General features: G+C 44.1%; 1 protein-coding gene across 2 annotated transcripts in view; it reads right to left on the reverse strand.

Moving 5' to 3' along the window:
- The window catches only part of ARID2 (AT-rich interaction domain 2), a 1159914-nt gene that overhangs the window by 129480 nt on the left and 1005239 nt on the right, over positions 1-25195 (reverse strand). For both annotated transcript variants that reach the window (XM_086919090.1, XM_086919091.1), the window contains exons 17-18: positions 23866-24004; positions 23688-23773 (exon numbers count right to left, since the gene is read on the reverse strand). In XM_086919090.1, the coding sequence (XP_086775216.1) occupies positions 23688-23773; positions 23866-24004 (225 nt within the window). The remainder of the gene's footprint in view (positions 1-23687; positions 23774-23865; positions 24005-25195) is intronic.

Raw genomic sequence — 25195 nt, forward strand, 5'->3', positions numbered from 1 at the left:
CAGTGCGCTTTACAAATTCCCTGATTGATTGATTGATTCATAGAGTTGGTTATAAGATATGAAAATATTGCTTGTTAAGCCTCAAGCATGGTGTTGTATGATGCAAAATGGAAATGTTGTGCTGCCCTCAAACCATCCTGGTGCTGTATACTTGTATAAAGTGTGGATACATCCAATGCCTTTAACAACATTTCTGATTCCCATTTAACATCATAGATGTGTTAAAACAAAATCTGATGTGTACTTTACATAAGAGAAATGATTACGTAATGCAGTACATTTAGCACAAGATCACCTTAAGTGGTGACAGCACACTTTATACATTTTTCAACAGTCAATTTAAATGGCTCCTGCTGAGATGTGTGGACAGGCAAATAGTTTCTGAGAAAAGGGAGCTAAGCGTTGTAGATAGTCAGGGAGCAGAGTGTAGGAGAAACACTGATGAAGGTGAAGGTTCCAGAAACAAGCCATTAGCTCTCTGGTGGACAATAGCAACGAGGACAAGCTGTTCTTCTGAAGAAGCTCAAAAAGCAGCATAGTGGTTAGAGGCCAGCTGAGTCCTGTAGTGTACCACTAGTCAGAGAATCCGTAATTTGGTAGCCATTTTGAGATGCTCATCTCTCTGAACAAAATAAAAGGAGTAGATGCTTTGGCACCAAAGCAAATAAATCCATGAGCCCTGACAACTTTATTTGCTTTCTTGTAGTGGTATCTTGGCAGCCCCTTTTGCAATTTTATTTTTATTTATTTTGAAAGTTTTATATAGCGCGAACAAGATCTTCGCAGATATCAGAGCGCTTTACAGAGAAGGGGAGCATGTATACGCAGATACATCAATCATGTTAGAAGTACATTGAAGTTGTATCATAAAACAGTGTGGTCAATCAAATTCAGAGTCAAAATAAAATACCAAGGGTTCGAACAAATAGTACAGATGAGTAACGAGTCTTTGTAGTTTTATCTCCAGTAGTGGATCAAGTGTATTTAGCCATGAGGATCGCTTTTACTTCTTTCTTGAAAAGTATGGAGGATGTGATCAGCCTGGTTTCAGGGGGAAGCGAATTCCAAATCCTGGGAGCCAGTCCCGAGAAGGAACGTTTATAGGTTTTTTCCTTGCGGAATCGTTTAGGCTTTAGCAAAAGATTGTTTGTACCTCTAGTGTTTCTGGTGCCTCCAGAAATCGTGAGCTTCTGTGCAAGGTATCTAGGTGAGCTCAGGTGGATAGCCTTGTGCGTCAAACAAGCGATTTTCAGGTGTATTCTGGCTTCAAACGGCAGCCAGTTCAGGGATTTGAAGTCAGGGGAAATGTGTGAGTGTTTTTTTGATCCAGTGATAAGTCTTGCTGCGGCGTTTAAAGAGGCTCTTAAGGGTGCCGTAGTAGCTAGGGAGAGACCGCAGAGTGCGGTGCTGCCATATTCTATTCGAGGTATGACTAGTGATTGTACCGCAGTTTGGAAGTCTTTGGCCGGAAGGAAAGGTTTAAGTTTCCTAAGGGTGTTGATTTGGTAGTTCGCTCCCTTAGTTGCTTTGTTGATGTGTTCCTGCATGTTGAGATTGGTGTCAAGTGTTATGCCCAAAGATTTTGCTGAGTCCACAATGGTGGGTTGAACATTAAGTGCTGTGAGGTCTTTAAGCCACATTTGTGCGGTAGTGATCTTCGCGGGTGGTGAGATCAGAAGGAACTCTGTTTTAAGGGCATTGAGTTTGAGATGATTAGCGGCCAGCCAAGATTGAGTGCTTCTGATCGTTGAGTTCAAGAGCGTGATGTCTTTGGGTGATTGTAGTTTGAGATAAAGTTGGGTGTCATCAGCATACATGTGGAAGTGTACATTGGATTCTTGCAGCAAAGTGGTTAGAGGTTCCATAACTAAGTTGAACAAAGTTGGGGATAGGGAGGATCCTTGTGGTACGCCTAGCGATACAGGTCTTGGCGCGGACATCAAGTTGTTGCTCTTGAATTTCTGCGACCTGTTATGTAGAAAGGACGTAAACCATTTGAGCACAGTTCCAGATAGGCCCATTCTTGTGTTTAATAGTTCGAGTAAGTTCTCATGTTTGACGGTGTCAAATGCGGAGGAGAGATCAAGGAGGATGAGGAGGCAGGTGTCGTTATGATCTAGGATTTGGAGGGCGTCGTCGATTATGTGAGTCATAGCAGTTTCAGTACTGTGGTTTGCTCGGAAGCCTGATTGATGAGAGTTGAGGAGATCAAACTGAGTAATGTGTTTAGTCAATTGTATTTGTGCGCATTTTTCCAGCAGTTTGGCAAGAGTCGGAATGTTGGTAATGGGACGGTAGTTGTTAAGGTCAGAGGGGTCGGCTGTAGGTTTCTTTAGCAAAGGTGTGACTTGTCCGACTTTGAGGGAGTCGGGAATGATCCCTTGTTGAAGTGAGCTGTTAATGATTTTGGTCCAGAGTGGAAGGAGCGACGGGGTAAGGACTTTGACAGCGTTAGCAGGAAGGGGGTCCGTGAGGTGATTGGATGGTTTCAGAGTGCTGAGCAGTTTGCCAATTTCTTCTTCTGTGTAGGTGACAAAGGTTGACCAGGAGGCATTGTTTTTTGGTTTAGTGGGTGCTATGCGGTGGGGTTTGGGGAAGAGGCTCGCGTCCATGAGGAGATCATTCTTTATGTTGTCAGTTTTTTGGTAAAAGAAAGATGCGAAGTCTTCGCAGGAGGGAGCTTCGCGCATGGTGTTGAGAGGTTGGGGTTGTTCTTTGGATTGTGTTCGGATAAGCTCAAACAGCTTTCTCGGACGATTTTTGGCTTGGTCGAGCTGACGACTGAAGAAGTCTGATTTTGATCGTTTTATTTTCCTGAAGTAGGCATTTCTCTTTTTCTTCAGGTTTTTTAGGTTCAGTGCAGAGGGAGCTGATCTCCAGGTGCGCTCTGCCATTCGCATTGCGCGTCTATCGTCATTGAGACTTCCGTCGTACCAGGGGTTGGAGATTTTTGCGGTGGCTTTTTTTAGCTGCAAGGGTGCGACTTCGTTAATTATTGAGGTCATAGTGTTGAGATAGTGATCAGTCAAGGATTGGACGTCCTTAACGCCAGCAGGAGGAAGTAGTAAGTTGCAGCTGTTGGGGGGCAGCGAGTTTGAGTTTAGCTTTTTCATGTCTCTTTTCCAGACTTTGGGCCTGGCGGATTGAGCAGGGTTAAATTTAACTTTTTCATTGATGAAGAATGTGACAATATGATGATCTGACCAGTCACAGGGTTGGATAGATTCGAGTTGGATAGAGTCCTCTTTGGAGATGATAAGGTCAAGGATAGAGCCTTTAACGTGTGTTGGACTGTTGCAAATTTGGGTGAGGTCAAGGGCGTTGAGGAAATTCTTCAGACCTTTTACCACCGCATCATTGTGATCGTTCCAGCGGAGGTTGAAGTCACCAAGGTATATTTGTGAGAGTTGTCGCCCGGAGTTGGTTGAGATCATGTCCATGATTTGTTGGGAGAAGGTAAGGTTGTCACCGGGTGGGTGGTAAACGCCGTGCAGAGTGCAGATCTGTTTGCCCTCACTGACAATATCGAGGCAGATGTATTCACAAGACGTTGGGGAGGGTATGGAAGGGGAAGTTACTTTCAGAACAGAGAGGTTGCTCCTGTATATACATGCGATTCCGCCACCTTTTTTATTGCCAGACCTATCAAGCCTAGTGATGTGGTAGTTGGGGGGAACCAGAATGTCCATTATAGGTGTGGAAGCTTCTGTAAGCCATGTTTCAGTAATGATGATTAAGTCAAGATCCAATTTTAGGATGAGATCGGCAATGGCGGCGGAGTGTCTAGCGGCTGATCTGCAGTTGAGCAGAGTACATTTGAGACGGTGTGTGTCGATGGCAGACGGGTGTTCTAGAGCGAGGGGGACATTACTCAGGTTACTATGGATAGCGATTCTGTTGTTCAGTGTGGGGGGTCTAAGGGGATTGGAGTGAATCGTGGGAATGGCAGTGAGAGTGTCGGGTGTGATGCTATGGGGACCTGAGTCATAGGAGCGGAGGAGTGTGGTTGTGTCTAGGTCTGAGAGGGGGTTGCAGGATCGATGGGGGCGATTTTCGCGATTGTGAACAGGGATTGAGGTCCAATGCGGTGGGAGTCGAGTGCGAGAGTTCGCCACCCGTTTGGAGGACCATTTGGGAGGGGAGGTGACGGTGGAGGCGCGTGATTGGTGTCTGGGGTGTGTGCTGAGTATTTGTTTGATGCTGTGAATGTCTTGTTTGATCTGGTGGAGGGTGTTGGGTGAGGGGTGATTGGAGTGTGATAGACAGAGTAGTTGTTGTTTGATGATGTACATGTCTTCTTTGAGCTGGAGGAGGGAGGCCGTAATGTGGTCTATTGTGGGAAATGTGTTGGAGGTGGGGTTGGGAGGGTCGGGCGTGGATGACATAGGGGAGAGGTTGGTGGCGTGGATGAGAGTATTGGTGGTAGGCGTAGAGTGCAAGGTGGAGGATGGGCGTTTATTAGTGGTGGAGGGGGTGGAGGTTGGGTAGTGGGGGGTGAGACTGGGGAGGGTAGCGGGATTGTAGATTGTTCTTTTTTGAGCGGGTGGAGTTGAGTTGATGGAGGTGGTGTGTTCTGTGTGATTAGTTAATGGGAGGAAGTGGGGGCTGAGAATGGGGGGGATAAATAGTGGGGTTTGCCTTTGTGTGTGACGGTCTGATGTTGATCTATGTTAGGCGGGTTGTGGGTGTGAGTTGTGGTATCAGGGGTGAGAGGAACGGGGATGAGAGGAACGTGGATGAGGTCTGTTGAGTAGGGGGAAGGGGTGGGGTGGTTGTTGTAAGCGGGAGAGAGATCTATGTCTGTGTTTGAGGGATGAGGGGTAACTACGGTAGGTGGGTGAATGACTAAGGTGCCGGGAGTAAAGGGGTGATGCATGTCGTTTTGGGTGGGAGCTGTGGTATTAGGGGTGGGAAAGTGGGTGAGGGCTGGTGTGTGATGAGAAGGGGTGAGGTGGTTGGTGTAGGCGGGGGAGTGATCTATGTCTGTGCTCGACGGGAGTGAGGTAGATACGGTACGTGGGTGAGTGACTAGGGTGTCGGGAGTAAAGGAGAGGTACATGTCGTTTCGAGGCTGGGCTAGGTTAGAATGACTGTGGCTTGAGGCAGTGGTGTCAGGGATGGGTGTGGTATGAGAGGATGACAAGGTGAGGTTGTAGGGGGGGAAGGGGGTGCCGCTGGAATGTGCGGCTGAAGGATCTGAAGGATCTATGTTTGTAGCTGTGGAGTGCAAGGTAGCTACATGAGGTGGGTGAGTGTCTGAGGTGCCGGGGGTGGGGGGAAGGTGCGTGTCGTTTTGGGGTTGATTGGGGGTAACTTCAGGGGTGATAGGCCTGCGGGTGCTGTGAGTGGGGGTCCGATGACTGGCGAGGTGTTGTTTGAACTTGGGGAACATGTTGTCAAGTAGTTCCAGGTTCTTGTCAGTGGATTGCATTAGGATGATCCCGTTATTGTATATAGTGATGGTTGTTCTGCCCGGGAAGAGTTGGGATGGAGTGATGGTGAGTTTTAGGCCATGCGCGAAATTCCTGGAGGTGGAGACGTTGAGTAAGGTGCGGAACATGTTTCTCCATTGGGCTCTGCGTGTGGTGTGGAAGATAATATCAATGTTCAGTGAACCATTGACTGGTGAGAAGTAGGTGTCTGCACAAGGAGTTTCAGGGTGGGACCTCAGGAGGTTGTGTTTAAAACGTTTAGCGGCTTTTTTAGTAAGTGAGGGTGGGTAGTTGATTCTATATGTGTGTTTGCCGACGGGTTCCATGATGGGTGGGCAGTCTAGGTAGGTTTTAGGAGGGAGGGTGTAGGAGGGAAGGGTGTAGGAGGGAAGGGTGCACTGTCCTAAACAGCTGCGTGGGGCCTAAGGTGACACTAGTGAGAGCACTAGTGAGTGCATAGTAATGCTATACGCAGAGTACCAATGCAGACAATCATAGTGAGCTAATGGTAAGTGCTACTAGTGAGCTGCCAGGTATTTGAGGTAGTAGTCGTTGCATAGGACAGTCTAGGTAGGTTTTAGGAGGGAGGGTGTAGGAGGGGAGGGTGCACTGTCCTAAACAGTTGCGTGGGCCTAAAGTGACACTAGTGATTGCACAGTAGTGCTATACCCAAAGTACAAATGCAGACCATCATAGTGAGGTAAAGGTAAGTGACACTAGTGAGCTGCCAGGTATTTGAGGTAGTAGTCGGAGAAAGTAGCAATAGAAAACTGACAAAATACTGGAATAAAACACTATGCAAACCATAATAATATCATTAGTGATATCACATTAGTGAGCAGCAACGAGAAGATATATGAGGTATAAGACATGCAATATAGAAAAATATAGAAAAATACTTGAATAAAATACCTGTGCCGACCATAAAAATATCTAAATCGAAGGTGTCAATAACGAGTAGTCAGAAATATGTAGGGTATAGGAGTCAGTGACAGAATACAAATGCACACACAGATTAAATGACACAGATTAAATAACACAACAGGTGGCATTAGCGAGCAGCAAAAGAGAAATATATGAGGTAGCAAACGGTGCATTACCGGTGACGATAAAGTAGGACGTGCAAGATATAGTAGGGAATATAGAACATAGTGCTATTGTAAGAGGCACTAATATATGGGTAGCAATCGGTGCAGGAAAAGTGAAATGTGCTAGATACAATCAGAAATGTAATAATAAATAAATAACACTGCGAAAGAGCAGACTATCTAAATCCAACATAATATCTAAATCCAATGCAGGAAGAGTGAAAAGTGCTGGATACAATCAGGAGTATAATAATAAATAACACTGCGAAAGAGCAGGCTATCTAAATCCAACGTGAAATACGCCCAGCTGTGTAAATTGTGTGGCCGATAAAAAGAAGTTCCATGATACAGACAGGTGCGCACCCAAGTACGGTAGCTGGGTGGGTGAGTTCTTAGTGTCAAAGAATTAATCAGTAGCTCAGCCACCAATGACTAGTCCAAGATGGCGACCCTAGAGAGAGACTGGACAAAGATGGCCACCACAATAGGAAACATTAGTCCTCTGTTTATTGCTATTGCTTTGTGAGCAGGGAAGGGAGTTTTCACTTTCATGCTAGCCCGGTCTCAAGGTTGCTGCTGTGATGGGGTCTTATCTTGAAGGAGCCTCGTGGGCCCAGGCGGTGATTTATTGCCTTCGTTATTTTAGACCCCCGCCATTTTGGACAATAGAGCTTGCGAGTGAGTGCCGGCGAATGTATTAAATACCTTTTTTGACTTTGAGCAGCGCGTAGCTCTCACGGGTCCGCTGTGAGAGAATGTGCCAACACTGTGTCTGCCAACAACCATCGTCCCAGTCCCCTCTCAGCCCTCAAGTCCGCTAGGGTTCCTGTGCTGCGGAGAGCGGGCGGGCGGGAGGGGGGGGGGGGGGGTTGTGTTGCTGTTGTGGCCCCGTCCCGGTGCTTTGCCTCCGCTCCAGCGCCTTTTGCTGCCGTCGGGAGGGGTCCCTGCTTCAGGACGTGCTTGAGTGCTTGAGTGGGGGCTAGGTCCGGCGATCGCCCCTCTCTGATCCTCCTGGTGCCTGTTGTCCGCCAGCGAAGATCCGCTGAGGGTGGGGGAGGGGCTCCGCTGTCCTCGCTGTATCGTCCCGCGCCGATCCCGGTGCTGCAGCCAGCGTCCTTGTGGATTGAATATTGGATGTTTGGTACATTGCTGAATATGCCCAGTTCAGCACAAATTAATAATTTGTCACAACAGTCTTTTAGGAACATTTGATCAAAGCAATTGAGGTAGTTAAAGATTGCTGTTCTAGTGCACAAAGCCCTTCACTTCAAAACTCCTAAGCACCTAGCACAAAAGCTTGAATTATCCTGTAGTGGTAGAGCTTCAAGACGCACTAACACTTTCCTATTGAAACCACTCATCCTTAACAAAAAAAAAACTTGTAACTGACCCTTCTCCGGTGCTGACCTGAAGATATGGAACTCTCTTCCACCGGAAATACACAGAATCTGCTCAACAACTGCTTTCAAACTGGAAGCCAAAAGATTCCTAATGAATAAATTCTTACTTTAATTGGGATAGGCTCACCTCCTCGTAATCATTAATCCTGCAATCACTCTACCATCATTTGATACTGCTCATCTTTAAAGAATAGTGTGCCCCCTTCACAGCCTGCTTTATGCACGTTTATTGTACTACTCTCCGTGACTCAATTGTACTGTAATTATGCAAACTTTCTCTTTTCTTATTCTTACTTGTTGTCATTGCATTCAGGTCCCTCCTTCTACCCTATTATAAAGCGCTCTGATATCCTTCGGGATCTTGTTTGCGCCAAATAAAACGTTATAAATAAATAGTAGGTGAAGGTATATTTATACCTTGAAGGTGTTTTAGGAATGCCAGTATTGACAAAGACGGGCATATGAACGTCATGAATGAACCCCTAAGGAATAGTTTTTTTTTTTCAGATGTTCATGTATAGTAACTGAGTTCTTGGAGAAATCAATATCCAAGCAAGGGGAAGTCCCTAACAGAGCCTGTTTTTCCTAGAACTCGTTGTGACGTAGATGAACGGATGGAAGTGAACTTCAAATATAATTGTATTTAAAGAGATTTCTGGGGTTTTATGTATTTGATCACCTAGAACTTCATAGGTGAAGGCTGAACATACATGCGGGCAACTAACTGGCACTTGCCATATTATTACAGGCAATAATGTGATCAATATTTTGGAATTAAGATTTTCTGATCATTTCTAGAACAAATATGCCACCTTAAATATGTATTTTCATTATGAATTGAACTACCTAAAACCTATTAAGGAACAATATGAATGTTATACTGACATATTAGCTTTCATTGATGAATAATATCTGAATGAAATCAACATTGTTTTAGTATAGGGATACCTAACCTACAATCCGCATCTGGGCTGAGTGGCTGCAGAGGCTGCCACACAGCAGACATGTTGCTGGACCCCTGGGTGGAGAGCCCCCCGCTCTCCTGGGCCTGCAACAATGCACATCCTGGGCGAGGTGCTAGGTCTCCTCCCCCAGGATGAGCAGGGGGAAGCTTTAAAGGCATGCCGCCTCTGGGAGCTTCTCCAGACCATTTGCTGTACCCAGCAACTGCTCCCCACCAGTTCTGACCCCCACTTTGGCGGGAAGACTGGAGGGAGAAACTACGTCAGGAAGGAGGGTGTGCCAGCCTGTGCCAACACCACCCCTCAGGCGGGGGAGACGAGGTGAAGCACGACCCCAGGCTCCGGCAATCTTTAAGATGGGGAGCCCTGCCCAATCCCAGCTAGGCTCCTACCCCCCTCCCACAGCAGAGGAGCAGGCTAGGGGGTGTACCCACCCCAGGACAGGGACCTATTGGTCCCTGCCTTTGCTCTACCTTTAACGCCCCTAAATTCAGTATTTAGGGGCTCGCTGAAACTTCCTTCCTCAGATCCTGATACCAAAAAAGAAAGAAGATCAAGAAGAAGAAGGACCGCCGCGCAGCTGCTAACAACAGGACGACAACTGACTTGGCCCCAGCCCTACCGGCCTGTCGATCCTGGAACCTGCTCCTGCCTAAATCCCCTCGACTCCTGCGGACAGCAACCTTGGGACACCCAGAGGATCTGCCTGCCTTAACCCTCTTAAAGACTGGGAGTCCCATCAGTAGAGGATCTGCTGCAACACCCCCCCGGTACCAGCCAGGAATCTCCGGACCAGCCCACTCTGCACCACTGAACCCAGCCCATGCCAGAGGGATCCAAGACCACAAGGACGGCCCCCGGCGACTGGGACCCAAAGTCCAGTGCCCAAAGACCCTCCTCGACGAACCAGATGACGCCTGCAGACTCAGAACCAGGGCCACCCCCCAACTGCAAGCAGCTGAGGGTAAGCTTTTCCTACACCCAAAGACACCCCTGCACCCTGCGCCCTACAAACCCCTGTGCCTCCCTTTGGGGTACCTACCTGTGCTCCAAGATCCCAACTTACCTCTCAACATGCTGGTCGCCCCTGGAGACTCTACGCCCCCGAGCCTGAAGCCTTTGTTCTCTTTTGACCTTTTCCATTGGATAACACTGAGCGCCCGACGGCTCAAAAGCACCCTGCACCCAGCCGCCCGAGTACCGCTGGCTGTACCACCTTTGTCCTATCCTGCTTCCCCCTTTGCCCTGAGCAAGTGACCAGGAGCCCAGCTACTCAGCCGCATGGCCTGCTAGCCAGCAGCCACCACCCGGATGCCCCCCCCCCGTTCCCCATTGGATAACATTGGGCCTAACTACTGCACCCGGCCGCCCCTGCATGGCTGAGGGTGAACCAACTGTACCTACCTGACCCTGGGGGACCCCTGTGTCTATACCCAGAACCACAACTTCACCAGTCGAGTACTCACCAGGAAACCAGTAACTCACTTACCTGCCATTGAACAACATTGACTGGTTTGACTCGAAAAATCTTCTAAGTGTCTACTTTTGAAAATTTGAAATATTCATATAAAGTCATCCGAATTCCGAAATACTCACCTGTGATTACGAGAAGAGCCAGTACTGTACCTTGTAGCCCAGTGCTGAAACGCAAAAGTAATCCCTAGCGGGTTTACTACTAATTTGTATTTTCTCCAATGGAATCCATTGTCTGCTTTTCTATGAACTTTCTTTAAGTGTCTACTATTGAAAACTAGAAATAGTCTTTAAAACTCATACGAAATACTGAAAATTCCTTACCTGTTTTGAGTTGAGACCCCAGTGCTGGCCCCAGGAGACCAGTACTGGATTAGAAAAGTAACGAGATCGTACTTTACACGCAACCTGAATTTTCTCCCGTTGGATAACATTGCCAGATTTCTGTTGAAAAGTTTTTAAGTGTGAACTTTTAAAATAGCTTTTTATTCCTGAAAAATCACCATGGTATCTAAAACGTTTTTGTTAAACTGTTTCCAGCTTAGACCCCAGGACTGAACATAGGAGCCAGTCCTGGAATTACCAATGATTTTCTACAAAGTAAACACCTGTGTTTATGTAAGGGAATCCATTGAGCTCAATGCTAAATTGTGTGCAGAATTATATTGCCTACTGCAACCCCTGTACCAATTGTCTTTACAAAGTTTATTGCCTGTCTGCAAAGTACTCATCTGAGACCTCTCATATTGAGAACAGTATATTTTTGATGCCTGTTGGTTCTAGAAATAAAACAACTATATATTTTGATATTAAAACAATTGGCCTGGAGTTCAGTCTTTGTGTGTGTGAAACCTTTTGCTCACTTGAGTGTGTACAACAAATGCTTTACACTGTCCTCTGGTACTGCCTTACTGCTCGACCAAGCTACCACTTTAGAGAGTGAGTTCACACCTGGCTTTAACCTCTGGGGTTTGTGGACTCTATACACACACACACTGTACCTTATTCTGGTCCAGTATATATATAGAGCCACTTTCTCGAACCGCGCTTGTTAAAGAATGGTAGAAGAACATGCAGATGTAGTTCCTATTCGTGAATCTGTGGTGTCTGTCGACTTAACAGATCTGCAATCTGATTGTGAACCCCTAGAAGGTGTTCTGCTAGCAGATATATGTTTTTTGGAATGGACCATCTCCAAATGTTCTGTGCAAGCTGTGACAGTTGCAGAGAATGTGTGCCTCCTTGTTTTTGAATGTAGTACATAGCTGTCATGTTGTCCGTCCGGATCAAGACAGCTCTGTTCTGTACATGTACTTGAAAGGACTTGAGTGCTAGGAATATTGCTAGCAGCTCTAGGTGATTGCTGTGGAGCATGTTTTGTTGAGTGGTCCATCTTCCCTGAGTCTTATGGTGTAGGAGATGGGCTTCCAAGTCAAGTCAAGTTAATTTGATTGATTTAGTTCTCCACTGAGAACAACAAATATTCAGTACATGATATAACATTTTAAACAGTTTTGTTAAAAAAGAAAGGTTTTCATTCTAATACAAATTTAAAATAGGTTTTAAAAATGTGTATAAATTGTAGCAGACAAACTCATTTGGCGGAGCTTTACACAGTATGATTAATTCCTGTACAGAGTTAATTATAAATTTTGTATAAATTGGTTGTAAAAACCTTTTTCTTGCGTTTACCACTGTCGCATTTGGGCAAGTGAACAACAAATGTTCCAAGTCCTGCTCCCCACCATTACACAAATTACAGATAAAACTTGATTTTTCTTTTGGTAGCCACCTATATGTAACTGTTTTTAAAGGAAGTATCCCATCTCGGAGCAGCACAATCGATCTCCTGACCCCATGCTTTAAATTAAAATTAATATACTGTTGTGTTTTCTTAAAGACTGTAGTTTCTGCAAAATTTTTATATAAAGACAATTTAGTGCAGTGTTGAGAGTCAAGATCAAAGGTGAGTCTTGGAGTAAAATGTTTTAAAAAGAGCTTCAGCTGGGCAGGTGTCCATGACTGTAACAAATTAATATTAACATTAGATAACTTAAAGGCAGTTAAAACATTCCTTGAGAATACATGTTTCGAAGATTCTTTTTCAAATGTTTCTATTTTAAGTAGAGATCGAAGCTTTCCTTCTTCCGCATTGAGGAGGCTGTATGCCCATCTAATGATATTAGTAATTCCTCTGGCATGGGAGCTGGTTAATGAGAACTCGAGGCGGAGAGCTTGTACCGGTACAGCTTGAGACACCTTTGTTAGCTTCCGTAAGATCTTCCCTTCTTTTAGGTCTAGAAAGTTCCATTTGCTTATTGGGATATATTCAAGAGCGTATGACAGCACTGGTGGAATCTTGGCGCTGTATACCTGAAGCAGAGAAGAAAAGTGTCTTTGTCCAGTTGACGCATATAAACGTGAAAGTGCCCCCACATGAACGTCAGATTTACGAGTCAAATTCTGAGTATGGAGCATATTTTGTAGAGACTTGGTGAAGATTCGACCTAAATAGGTATATTCATTTGCGACTTCCAGTGTTTTCCCCCCTAGAGTCCAGTTGAATTTGGCACTGTTTCCTCCTGAAAAATGAACTATTTTTGTTTTCGCGATGTTCGGTATTAAATAGTTTTCCTCCGTATAGTTATGGAGTGCTTGGAGGCTTTCTTTGCAGACCGAATGGTGTTAGGTCTAAAATTATTACATCGTCAGCATACATCATGGTGTGTATTTTTGTGGAGGGTAATTTTGGTGGAAAGTTGCATATCTGTTTAAAACATTCAGGCAAATCGCTAAGGTAAAGGGAAAACAGTAGGGGAGCAAGAAGGCATCCTTGCCGAAGGCCGTTTGGGGTCGGGAAAGGGCTTGTGAGACCCTTTTCCCTCCCCATTTGAACCTGACGCCAAGTTACGGAATATAATGATATTATATGGAGTAATTTATCCGGTTATACCCATTGTGCTGAGTTTTCTCCAGAGTGTTGCTCTATCTACATCTATATCAAATGCGGTGGTAAAGTCAATAAAAGCAGCATACATAACCTGGGATTTTATCACCACATATTTGTCTAAGATAGTTTGCATCACAGCAATATTGTCAGTGACTGAGGGCTGTGGTCTGAATCCGGCTTGATATGGGGGTATTAGTCCTGATGAAAAAGCCCAGTCCTTAAGATGGTCAAATACTGCTGCTGTGAAAATCTTTCCTGTTGCATCTAGAAGGGCTATCTGCCTGTAGTTGCCAGGATACAGCGTTGAACCCTTTTTGTGTATGGGTATTGCAATGCTCCCTTTCCAAGATTTGGGGATTTCCCCGGTGGTAAATAAATGGTTAAAAAGGGGAGATAACATCTTGCTCCATACTTTGGGATTGCGTTGGAGGACCTTGATCGGAATTTGGTCAGGACCCGATACTCCTGTCGTTCTCGATTTTTTTTTATATAGCTCAATTGACAAGAGACTTGATGCTCCGATATTTGAAGATTTTGCTTCTGGATTTCTAGCCAAATTATTAGTTGTTTCTGAATCAGTATTTAGTTTATATAGATGGGCAGGGTATGATAGGCCGTGAAAACCGACCTGGTGATAGGGGACAGACTCTGTGGCACTGGAGAGCTGTAAAGGAGGCCTAGAATTCGTGGGAAGTCGAGGGCCGCTAGTTCCACCCAGTAGGCCGGATCGGACCAGCCATCTGCGAACCAGTCATGAATCACTAAGAGTTTAGTAGCTAAGTAGTAGTAATGAAGATTGGTGACTCCCATACCGCCATCGAAGGGGAGTAGTCGGCAGTGGGACAGGGAGATCCGTGATCTTCCGCCTCCCCCACTGAAATAGAGTAAGGGCACCGTCCAGTTCATGGAACCAGCTAGCTGGAAGAGGGATCGAGGTGTTCTGCAGAATATATAGAAAGCGGCTGGAGGACCATCATCTTGAAAAGGGCACTCCTGCCCAGTGGGTTGAGGGGGGAGTGATTGCCAGGATCTTAGGTCCGATTTCATGCGGTTGACCAGGTGGGTGATGTTAAGGGCCCATTTAAGTTCTGGCAGAAGGGCCACCCACACTCTGAGGTATTTAAAGGACTGCCTCCGAAGGGAGATTGTGTCCTGCCAATCAAAGCAGTCCGGGAGGGGTGAAGTGGGACAATGATGATGCAGCATCCACGTAATTTAAAGCGCCTGCCTCCAAAGGCGCTTTAAATTACGTGCATGCATCATCATTGCCAGCAGATGCCATTGAGAAAGGGATAGGATTCCCGAAACCGGTTTGGCAGAAAAGAACAGAAGGTGACTGTTTTCTCTGCGTTTCCTGTTGCAGTTGATTCCTACATGAAATGGATGCAAATTTTACCGATCTTGTGGCTTCTTCCTTCGAGGGCTAAACTCTACGATGGTATGTTTGCGGCTGTAGCCCAGCCGCGGAAGAAAGCCTGCCGGTTGTTGCGGACCCGTGATGGCGCCCAATGGCGATATCAATATACGGGAGATTGGTGTCCAGGAGCAGCTGACCACAGACAATAGGACACCCAGCGCAACATTTTCACCAGCCCACAGGGGTTTTAATCACAGTTATTTACTGCTTCAATGATGAACTCACACATATACATACATACATATATATATACATACATACATATATATACATATATATATATATACATATATACATATATATATATATATATATATATATACATATATATACATACATACATTCCCTGAAGGTTTCGGGTGGATTCGTCAAGCGGGGGCCGAGATAAAAGGGGGGTCCGAAAACGTGTTTTTCCGATGTTAATTTCCATAGGGCGGTTGACCTCACTTTTAGCCCGAACGGCTGAATGGATTTCCACCAAACTTGGCAAAATTGTAGGGACTGGTAGCCCGATGTGCCTTTGCTATGTCTCAAGATATGTGCTCCAGTGGTTTTTACGAAAATGTACTTTGAAAAATATATATTGGGCTACATTGGGCTATATATATGTTAGAGCCCAAATGTAGACCAATGTAGCCCAAAGATGGCCACCAGAGACAAAAAAAAACAAATGTAGCCCAAATATCAGCCAGATGTAGCCCAACTATAGCCCAATGACAGAATGTCCCAGAGTGTTCTAAAGAACAACTAGAGCGCTAACAGTCTTACTTATGCCAAAAGTATGGCACACCTGAAGTCATCTTGATTGGAATAAAGTGGTAACACTTAATACATTTAATTTGAAAAGGAACAAAATGAGGGGTTTCATTTTGCCATAGAAATTATATATATATATATATATATATATATATATATATATATATATATATATACATATATATATATTGCGCTTGGTCCGATACAACACAGCACAGCGTAGCAGTATCACGCCGTGCAGCAGGAACGGAAGTTGAGTAAAGCCACAGACTCACCAGTGAATTTTATTCGTGATAGAGAATAACAGCCCACCAGTCGCCATGACGCGTTTCACCTCAGCCGAGGCTTGATCACATGTCATGAGTGATGTAATATGTGACGTCATCAGCAGTGCATTGCACGCGCAAGTTATAGTGAGTCCAACTAACTATAACGTGGGAATTCCAATGGTTTTATGCGAGTAAAATTTCCACCTAACTATAACTGGTGTGAAGCCTATGGTTTTTTCAGTGAATATATATATATATATATATATATATATATATATATATATATATATATATATATATATATATATATATATATATATATATATATATATATATATATATATATATATATATATATATATATATATATATATATATATATATATATATATATATATATATATATATATATATATATATATATATATATATATATATATATATATATATCTCTCTCTCTCTCTCTCTCTCTGTCTCTCTTACTGGCGTTATAGCTAGGACCTAGTGTCCATAGAAAAGCGTTTTTTCTTTTCCCAATAACTTTGGCACCGGTTGATGAATCTTCCCGAAATTTTCCAAAAAAGTGGCCAGCTCCGGTCAGCTTCTGTCTTGAAAGTGTCAGGGTGATTCGTCAAGTAGGGACTGAGAAAAAAGGGGGGTCTCAAAACGTGTTTTCAAAATGTTAATTTCCATAGGAAACGTTAGACAAAGCTACAGCCCGGACTGCTGAACGGAATTGCAACAAGTTCGGCAAAAAGGTAGGTCTTGGTTCAGAAAGAGCCCTTTTTAGTTCTCACGTCTAGCGAAAGACCTATTGTTGCCGACTTGCCGGGAATGTTGGACAGGGGATGGGTACGCGCTTTCCCGCTGTGATTTCATTGCCTGTACGCGCACGTCAAGCCCGGCGCCGTGCACATCCCCTGTCCCACATTCAGAGCAAGTCAGGCTTTCGAAATTGCGCGCGCACGCACACATACACACGCATACCTACACACACGCACAAACAGCTACACCCACACACGCGCACCCCCCCCACTCACCGAGCTTTTACGTCGCATCACGGGATGTTCTGGGAGTTGGAGGACCTTCTTCGCTTGCACCGTTATGCCTTGCCTGCTCTCTCCCGGGAACCCCAGCAGTCCCGGAATCCCTGCTTTCTTCTGGGCTCTCCACTACACACAACTCTCTGCCTCCAAGGTGCCGCGCTCCGGTCGAGCTACGTCAACACCACGAGCCTGGCACAAAGGCGGGGCATCTCCCGGATCCTCGCAGGCTCCAAGGAACTTTCCTGCCTATCAAAGCAGAGCCCACCTCTCTCGCCTGCGTTCCAGGCCTCGCTCGTGACATACGGCCGCCTTCTTTTTTTTTGTGCCTGCTGACAAGACTCAATGTTTAGGCAGGGCTTGCTGTCTGCGCCATTTTCAGCGTCATGCTATGCTGTGGTGCATTTTGTTTGCCAAGTTTGTATTATGTCGTGCTATGTTGGAATGGAGTACTATGTTGTATGTTGTGTTATGGTTTGCTGCCCAATGTTATGCTCTTACGTTCTTCTATACAATACTGTCTCCTGATAATGCTCAGCTGTAAGAGGCTATTGTGTTATATTGCCTTGCGGTATGTTATAAATTAGGCACAGCGTGGATGCAATGGCGACATGATTTATAGCTCCTTTACTGGACCAGGTCCGAGGACAAGGTATATAGCACCCTGCATGGATTACTCTTTAATAATGCTGTGCTGGACAGGCTGCCCTGTGGTGCGTGGGTATCGTCAGGGCGTGCTTTGGAACATAACTGTTACGTCTTTGCTGGGGCCTTTGTGCGGGGTCGTAGATATCAATAGTGCACCAGATGGAGTGGCACCGGGTGCCCAGGAACGAGGAGCCCAGTGTGATCTTGAAGTATTTCGGGGGCACGGGCAAGGCCCGGTTTGGGGGGCCATGTTTGGAAAAAAAATACAATTGTGTTACCAATTTCCAATTAATCCAAGCACATTTTATGTAAAAGATAATAAATTATCTTAAAATGTGCACACAAAAAAAGAACCTCACGATGACACTGGGTAGGGCGAGAGACCTAGGCAGAAGTGAAGGCAGGCAGCTAGTTAGATCCAGATGCACATTGTACCACGGGAAATGTGTAGCTGTTTCCTACAGGCGTGCTGTAGTTTAGTCGGAGGCAATGACGCACCAGGTTCAGGCAATTGCTAAACTAAGGAGTTTCCTGACATGCTGTGTCAGTATGTCACAAGCCATTTGTAAAAGACCAGACCTTTTTGTAGGACATCTTTTAGTGATCAGTAACTGTCGGACATGCCTTAGTTTACATCCAGATTCAAACAGTTATTTATCGACTTGGCAGCTCTGCTTATACGGAGACAGATTTCTCTGCAGACCAATTACTGTATAACTTATATTTCTGAAGCAAACTGTTGCTATGTTAGGGGTCTACCATCAAAGGTTTAGGGAGATCAATGAGTGTACCTTTGAAAAATGATAGGGTAGGTTCACAGCCAGCCACATGTCAGATTCTGCAAAGCAGTCGTGACTCTGTCTCAGAGATGCAGATACATTGTTGGCTAAACAGTGCATTCAACCCTAGTGTGTCTCAGTCAAAAAGGGTTGCCACATGTCCAGTATTTTTATGGCAGTGAAATCCAGTATTTTTTCTCTTATGAAGTATAAACGTAAAACAGGAAATACATTAACAATTCACTTATAATTATTGGAGAGCTGTGCAAATTATTTCTAAGTGATTATTAAGGCAGAAACACCGAGGATAATGTGCTGCATGGCTAAATACTTTAAAGTTTCCTAAACGCGAGACCCTTGCATTGCAAATGCTTTTTTGTCCTAGCCGAGAGATAGCCAGCTTCGTATAATTAAATAAATAATGAATGAATTAAAAAATACTAGCAGACATATAGAGTGGCTTTGGAACAGCCCTCTTTATTCATTGCTCATTTCAAGTGTCAAAGAAAATATTGCTTCTACCAGTGCAGAGGACAACACGGGGTAATTCATGGTCAGCTCACTTAAGTCCTTGGCTCTCTTGCACTGTGGGCAATGCATTTTGCCTCAACATCTGCCTAAAAAGATGTACGCTTTAGAGCCAGGAAAGATGCACCAATAAATTACTGTAAACTGCTTCCCTTCATACAGGGCTTTAAGTGGGATGAAAAAACTAGGGGGTCTCTCAAAGGGGCGTGGCCGATGTAATTAGAGCGTAGCTTAAACCAGAGTAGCTAAAAATCTGTGCTTAGCATAGAGTGCTGCCCGACTGGTATGTTGCTGCTTCTGTCATTGTATCCACATATATATACTACAACAAGTAACATTTTACCCACAACAAGCCAGTACTATTGGCTTTGTCAATGTTTGTTAGGAGCACAAAATAAAAAAAAAATTACTATGGCTTTGTTGTATATAATTTTGAAAATGTTTCAGTTCTAAAAAGATGAGACTTTGAAAGAACTATAGCCAGTGTCTTTGAAGTTACATTAAAGGCAGTAACAGGTGTTACTGCTGCAGGGTTACAATGTTTTTTTATTCACCGAAGCAACTGCTGGTGCTAAAGGCCTGGCCCACTTAAAGCCTCTGCCTCTATTCTTTATCGTTTTTATTTTTTTATAGTCTTGTATGTTAAAACATATATTTTTAATAAGGTTCAAAGCCAATAGTTCTTTTTCTGTGCATCATTAAGAATACTTTTTTCCTGTTCTGTGCTTTAAAGCTAAATTATGGTTTCATTGCACGCCCCTGAAACACTTGTTCGCTAAAAAGCACTGGTACTGTATTATTCCAAATATTTGCAATGGTGAATTCTTTTCATTGTTATTAAACATTTTTATTGGAAGTATATAGTCATCATTTTTATGTCTCAGCATGACATCTGTTCTTTTTTTGCACCATGTGGTATGTGTCTGCAATATAAAACAAGCATTTGCAATGCAGTAAGTCTCACATTAACTAGACTTTGAGCTATAGGCATTATACAAGGCAATGCCTTTTAATTATGTGTTGGTTTTCAAAACATAAATAAAAGGCATGGTCATTTACAATGCCAATAGCGTAAAAACTCTCGCAAATGCGAGACCTATTGCATTGCAAATGCTTCTTTTTAAATGGTGTAAATCCGTTCAGTAGTTGCTGAGAAATTAGAATTTTTTTTTTGATTTCTGAGCACCTAGGAGGGTTCGCGCACCCTCCTGGACACGAGTTACACTGATTAGCTGCCAACACTCCAAACCAGGAAGTGTTGGCAGCCATTTTGTGACTCTGTAGAACCAAGTCACAAGAAAACAGTAAATCAAATATAAAAAACAAGAAAAGGGGGCAGGTATAAACACTCTGACCCCCTAGGTCTGCTCAGGGGGGTCCCACAAGGACACTCAGGGAAATAAAAAGAATTTTTAAAAATAGTTTCGGCAGAATTCACGCTGAGGTCACGAATCCCGCCGAAATTATTTAAAAAATGAAACCCGCGCTTCATTTTAATGAGTCCCCCGAGTGGGCCAGGTCCCGGGGCATTGTCAATAAATAATAGCTGGGCCCCACAGCCCCAGGGACTGCCACCTCCCCGGGACTATGCTTATTATGTGCTGGGGGCACGCAGCCTCCTGGTGCACTGCTGCTCGGAGGATGAAGTCTACTGGTGTCCTGAGGTCCTCAGGACACAAGAGTGCACCAGAAGCAGCTTTTGCAGAGTGGTGTAAAAAGGGGCAATGCCTCGGACCACCTCTCTCCAATGCAGCTCTGTGGTGCTTACTGGAGGTACATGGTGGGCTACTTGGCCTCCAGGGACCCTCCGGATTCAAGGGGACTTAATCGCCCAATTTTGACATGGGCAACATTTTGGTCGAAAATGCAGTAGTTTTCAACCATTCTTGTTGGCGTAACACTGCTGCATGGGCTAGCTGCCTAAACCCTATGCTGGATACGTCCATTGGGTAATCAACCAGTGCAGCTGATGTCTTTTCTCCTTCGTGAAGAATAGTTGTCATCACCTGTTTTTAATCTTCAGGCAGCAACTCGATTTATGCGGGGTATGTTGGACCACATTTGCCTGCCATACCTGCTTTCAATTGCCATGGCATTAGCAGCTAATATAGACAGCAGCCATAGAGGAAGAGCTCTTCCTCGCAATATCTATCTTGCGGCTTTCTCATTTGGTGGCGCTGTGCAAGGTGCCATTTGGTTACTGAACCTCCTCAGAGCTACCAGCATAATACCCGAGTACACCTTAGGGTAATCTATTAGGCATACTGGTGAACTTTCAGGAATTTTATATTTTCTTATCTATCCGTAGTACCACTACCATGGTTACAGTAGCCAGCGTCCGAATAAGCTTTCTACCTTCCTGCTAAATGTGGTTTACTAGGGGGATTGACTTGACTGATATCTTAGCTGGTTCCTAGAGTTCATACAGGAAACAGTTTGTTTCCTTCACTACCAAATAATGAAATCTGCTACTGCAATCTGGCTTGGAATCCACTGGTGGGTTTTCAAAAGGTGAAATGTAAGGATTTTATTAGTCTCACCTAGGTAAATCAGTTGGGCGAATTTCACTCTATTTAACATCTATATATTGGCCCTCATCGTCTGAGGGATCTACCTGGAAGGTTGGATGAGGTACGCCCAGGAATTGTTGCATTGGTCGTAAAGCCCAAGGAGGATAATGAGCTCCCTCTTGAGATTTTTGTGGTGGAGGTGTTACAAGAGTAGAGGCATGCTGAGGCATAACAGATAAAAATGCTGGTTGAGGACATTTTTTATATGAATTTTGGGAAAATAGGTTTTGCAGGAATGCAGGGATGGTTGGAGGCATCTTATTAGTTCTATATTAGGGACAGACCCACACAAGCACTTATGTATGTGGAACAACGGGGATTCTAACCTCAACTGGAGACTAAGTAGGGCCTATGTATACTCCAAAACATGATCCAATCTTTTAGACCTTGGTCCACCCAGACCCTTGTATTCTTGGTTTTCTGAAGGTGAGCAGCTTTGAACACTGCGAAAAAGAGTCTAAAACAACCATCCAGACACTGAGATCAAAATGGAAAACTGTTATTGTGGAGGGGGGCAGTTCAGTCAGACTGCAAAGACATTACAGGTGTAACATGTTGTCAGATACCATATGGTGAACATGGTCTGCAGGGTTAGCATATTATGCAGGAAGCCCCCCAAATATTTCACCTCCGCTTCAACCAAAAATATCCAAGGGGAATGGCGAGGGTACAGTGGGAGAAAAATATTTATTCAGCTGTGCCAAACAATATATTATTGAACTCTGCAGAGTTCCAGCTAGCCATGGGTCATGTAGTAATGAATCTCCATTCAGCAACTGTCCAAACTGTTAAGCAGTACAGTGATATACAAATACTTACATAACAAAATAGCCTTCTGTAAGGAAATGGGACGATCCAAAAATCACAACATGTCTCAGTTTAATGGTCACCAGGTGGTATCTACCACATCCACCAGGGTGCCTTGGTGCTAGAGGCTGGATGGAAATAATACTGTATTTTCTTGAAAAGTTGGTTATGTTGGAGGGGCAAGTGAAGTTACTTTGAGGCAACTTTCTCAATTTTCTGCTGCTGACAGGCTAAGAGGGATCGAGATATGGATATCTGCTGGGAGGTGAAATTATGCTACGTTTCAGAGTGACCCAGCGACAATGACTGACCGTCTGACTTATGACTACAAAAATATGTGGCCCGAAGAGGTTGGTCAATTGGAGAAAAACAAAAGTATACAAAAAAGTGAATAATGGAATGCTTGAATTAATGGCAGCGACTGGTAATCACTCCGGGATGCATCCCAGTCCATTGTTCTTTTGAACACCATGCCGCCTCAGTTTGGACCTAGTCATATACAAATCATTCTTGACCCAGCTCAAATACAGTCAAGCCTGAACTGCCAGGCCGGGTCCTTCTTGAAGCAGAACACAAGCAACCCAGGACTGATTTTGCCCTTGTTACAGCTCATTAGCTAGAAATAGCTTGGTGCCAGTGGGACCCACATCCAGGCCCCACTAAGAGGTAGGGCAATACACTAAAGTATAGAAAATAAGTGATGGATGGAATGCATGAATTATTCTTAGTCACTTGGGCTACAATCCAGTCCATCATTATACACCATGCCACTTCAGTTTGGACCCAGTCATTTGCAAATCAGTCTTGACCCTGCTCTAATAGGACAGTTCAGCCAGAACTGCTATGCCATCCCTGTGACGGTATGGCCACACATCTGTCTCATGCTCACTGTGCCACTGGTCCCAAACTACACCGCACTGATGGGATCAAATTAGGGCGAATCGGTCTTGGGTTGCTTGTGCTTTGGTTCAAGGTGGACCTGATCTGGCATTTCCTGTTGAACTTTTTCTACTGGAGCAGGGTCAAGATTGATTTGCATATGGCTGGGTTCAAAAAGGAGGCATGGTTGGTGCAAAGAGATGGCTACGGATGCAGCTGCCAGAGGCTGAGATTAATGCAAGCATTCCATCCATCCCCTTGTTGTTAACTGGCCAAACAACCAGCAAGGGGCAGGACTGTTCCTATCAGTGCTTGTTATCTGTAACAAACTTCAGCTACAGATGGCATACCAAAGCTGAGTAATTGAAATTGCTCTCCAATATCTGCGGGCCACAGAAGACAAAGACTATATGTATTGCATCGGATATTTATCTAAGCTTGTATGTGCCCCATTCAACGCACAATTATTAGGCAATCAACACTTTTTGGGGATTTGAACATGCAATAAATGTTTTGTCTTTGAAGTGCACACTATGCAGGTGACTAAATTTTTAAACTGCCATAATTTCAGTTCTGTGCTAAAAATAATAATTAAGTATTCAGGCATGCTAACTTTATATCTTTTGTCATCACATCTAGAAATGCACTGTCCTTTCTTTTCCCCAGTCATGAAGTAAGAAACTTACTTATTGGAAGGTTTTTGATGGCCAGCTTGTCCTTGCTCTTCATGTTTCAACCCTGCAAGCAAAGAGTCTCGAGAGCAGTGTTTATCCTGTTTAAAGACAGAAACAGTTACATAAAAATACTCATTGATCTCTGAAGGTGCTTATCAAATGACAAATAATTAATAAAGTTTATACATGCCTGCAAATGAGTAATAAAGGAAAACCTCTGTCTCTGGAAAGGCTCACAGCCCTCCCAGAGACACTGCCCTGGATAGACATCTTTCCCTCCATGTTCAGTTGCGGCGTGGTAGAAAACTTGGGACGGAGTTTCAAACCACCTAGAAATTACATTAAGAGTGTAAACTGTTTCTGATATATAAATGAGCTAACTATAAACCAATACATTTATCACCAACTTAGTTATTTATGGATATTAATTTTAGAGAAAAATAATACTTGTTAGGCAAAAAAGAACTCTAGCAATGCATTCTGTATATTTATATACAAGACCCCCACCTCACGTTTAGCAGCTTGCCTCAAAAACAATTAAGCACTGTAAACAATACTGAATCACTAGAAAAGTAGTACTGTCAGTTTGGAAAACAAACAGATTATTTTTAAGCAGAGTGAGAGAACCACGGAGGTAGGAGAACTGATGTACACTTCATTAGGTGAAGTGGACTGAGAAAGGATAGACCCTGAGGTCGCATAAGAAGGGAGCAGATCAGTAACTGGACAAATAGCTTTGAGCAGAATGGACAAGATTCTCAGAGTAAAGTAGGAGAAGTTTTGCCTCTGTGAACTGGTTTTCTTGACTACAGACTTACAAGGTAAGCATGATTTGCTGCAATTCACTTCTGTGCTTCCTGTAGTGACAAGCATATGTTTCAGATATAGAGCTTGGTAGGCTAAGCAGAAGCATGCTTGGTTATACATCTGAGGTTTGAGATGCAGGTGGATTTTTATCACCATAGTTGTGGTTTAATCATCTATCTTTGCACAGAGTGGAACTAGCATTCAGTGAGTGCATTTCCTCAGTCAAACAGGTAAAGGACCAACGCTTGTGTAGAGTTATTTGAGGTAATATGAGTGTCGCACTCCGGAAAAGATGCAGCTGACAGGAAGCTAATTGCTATTTTCCTAGATATGAGGTGAAAGAGAGAGGGAGTACCGAGTTAAGTTTAAAAACTGATTTCAGAGCCAACAAGGTAGTAAAGCCAGAAAGCAAATGCTGTTTGGATAGAAATTATGCAAAGGGAGAACATAGAAGTAGTGAGGGGGAGAGTGAGTTATGTGCTCTCAACATACTGGTGCTAGTTCAAAATGTTATTTTTTGGTACCACAGCACCCAACTGTTCGGTGAAAAAAAGAACATCTTTAAGTAACTCCTCACAAATGTAAATGGACTGTAGACTTGAAGTCTCAATTTGAACAAACTGAGACTTTTCTGAAAGGAAGAATACACCCTCCATCTATTGCAATCCATCTGAACATGAAGGAATGTCAAACATCATTGGTCATTATCAAGG

This window comes from Lissotriton vulgaris, chromosome 1_1 (genome assembly GCF_964263255.1).
Source record: "Lissotriton vulgaris chromosome 1_1, aLisVul1.2, whole genome shotgun sequence".
NCBI classification, from domain to species: domain Eukaryota; kingdom Metazoa; phylum Chordata; class Amphibia; order Caudata; family Salamandridae; genus Lissotriton; species Lissotriton vulgaris.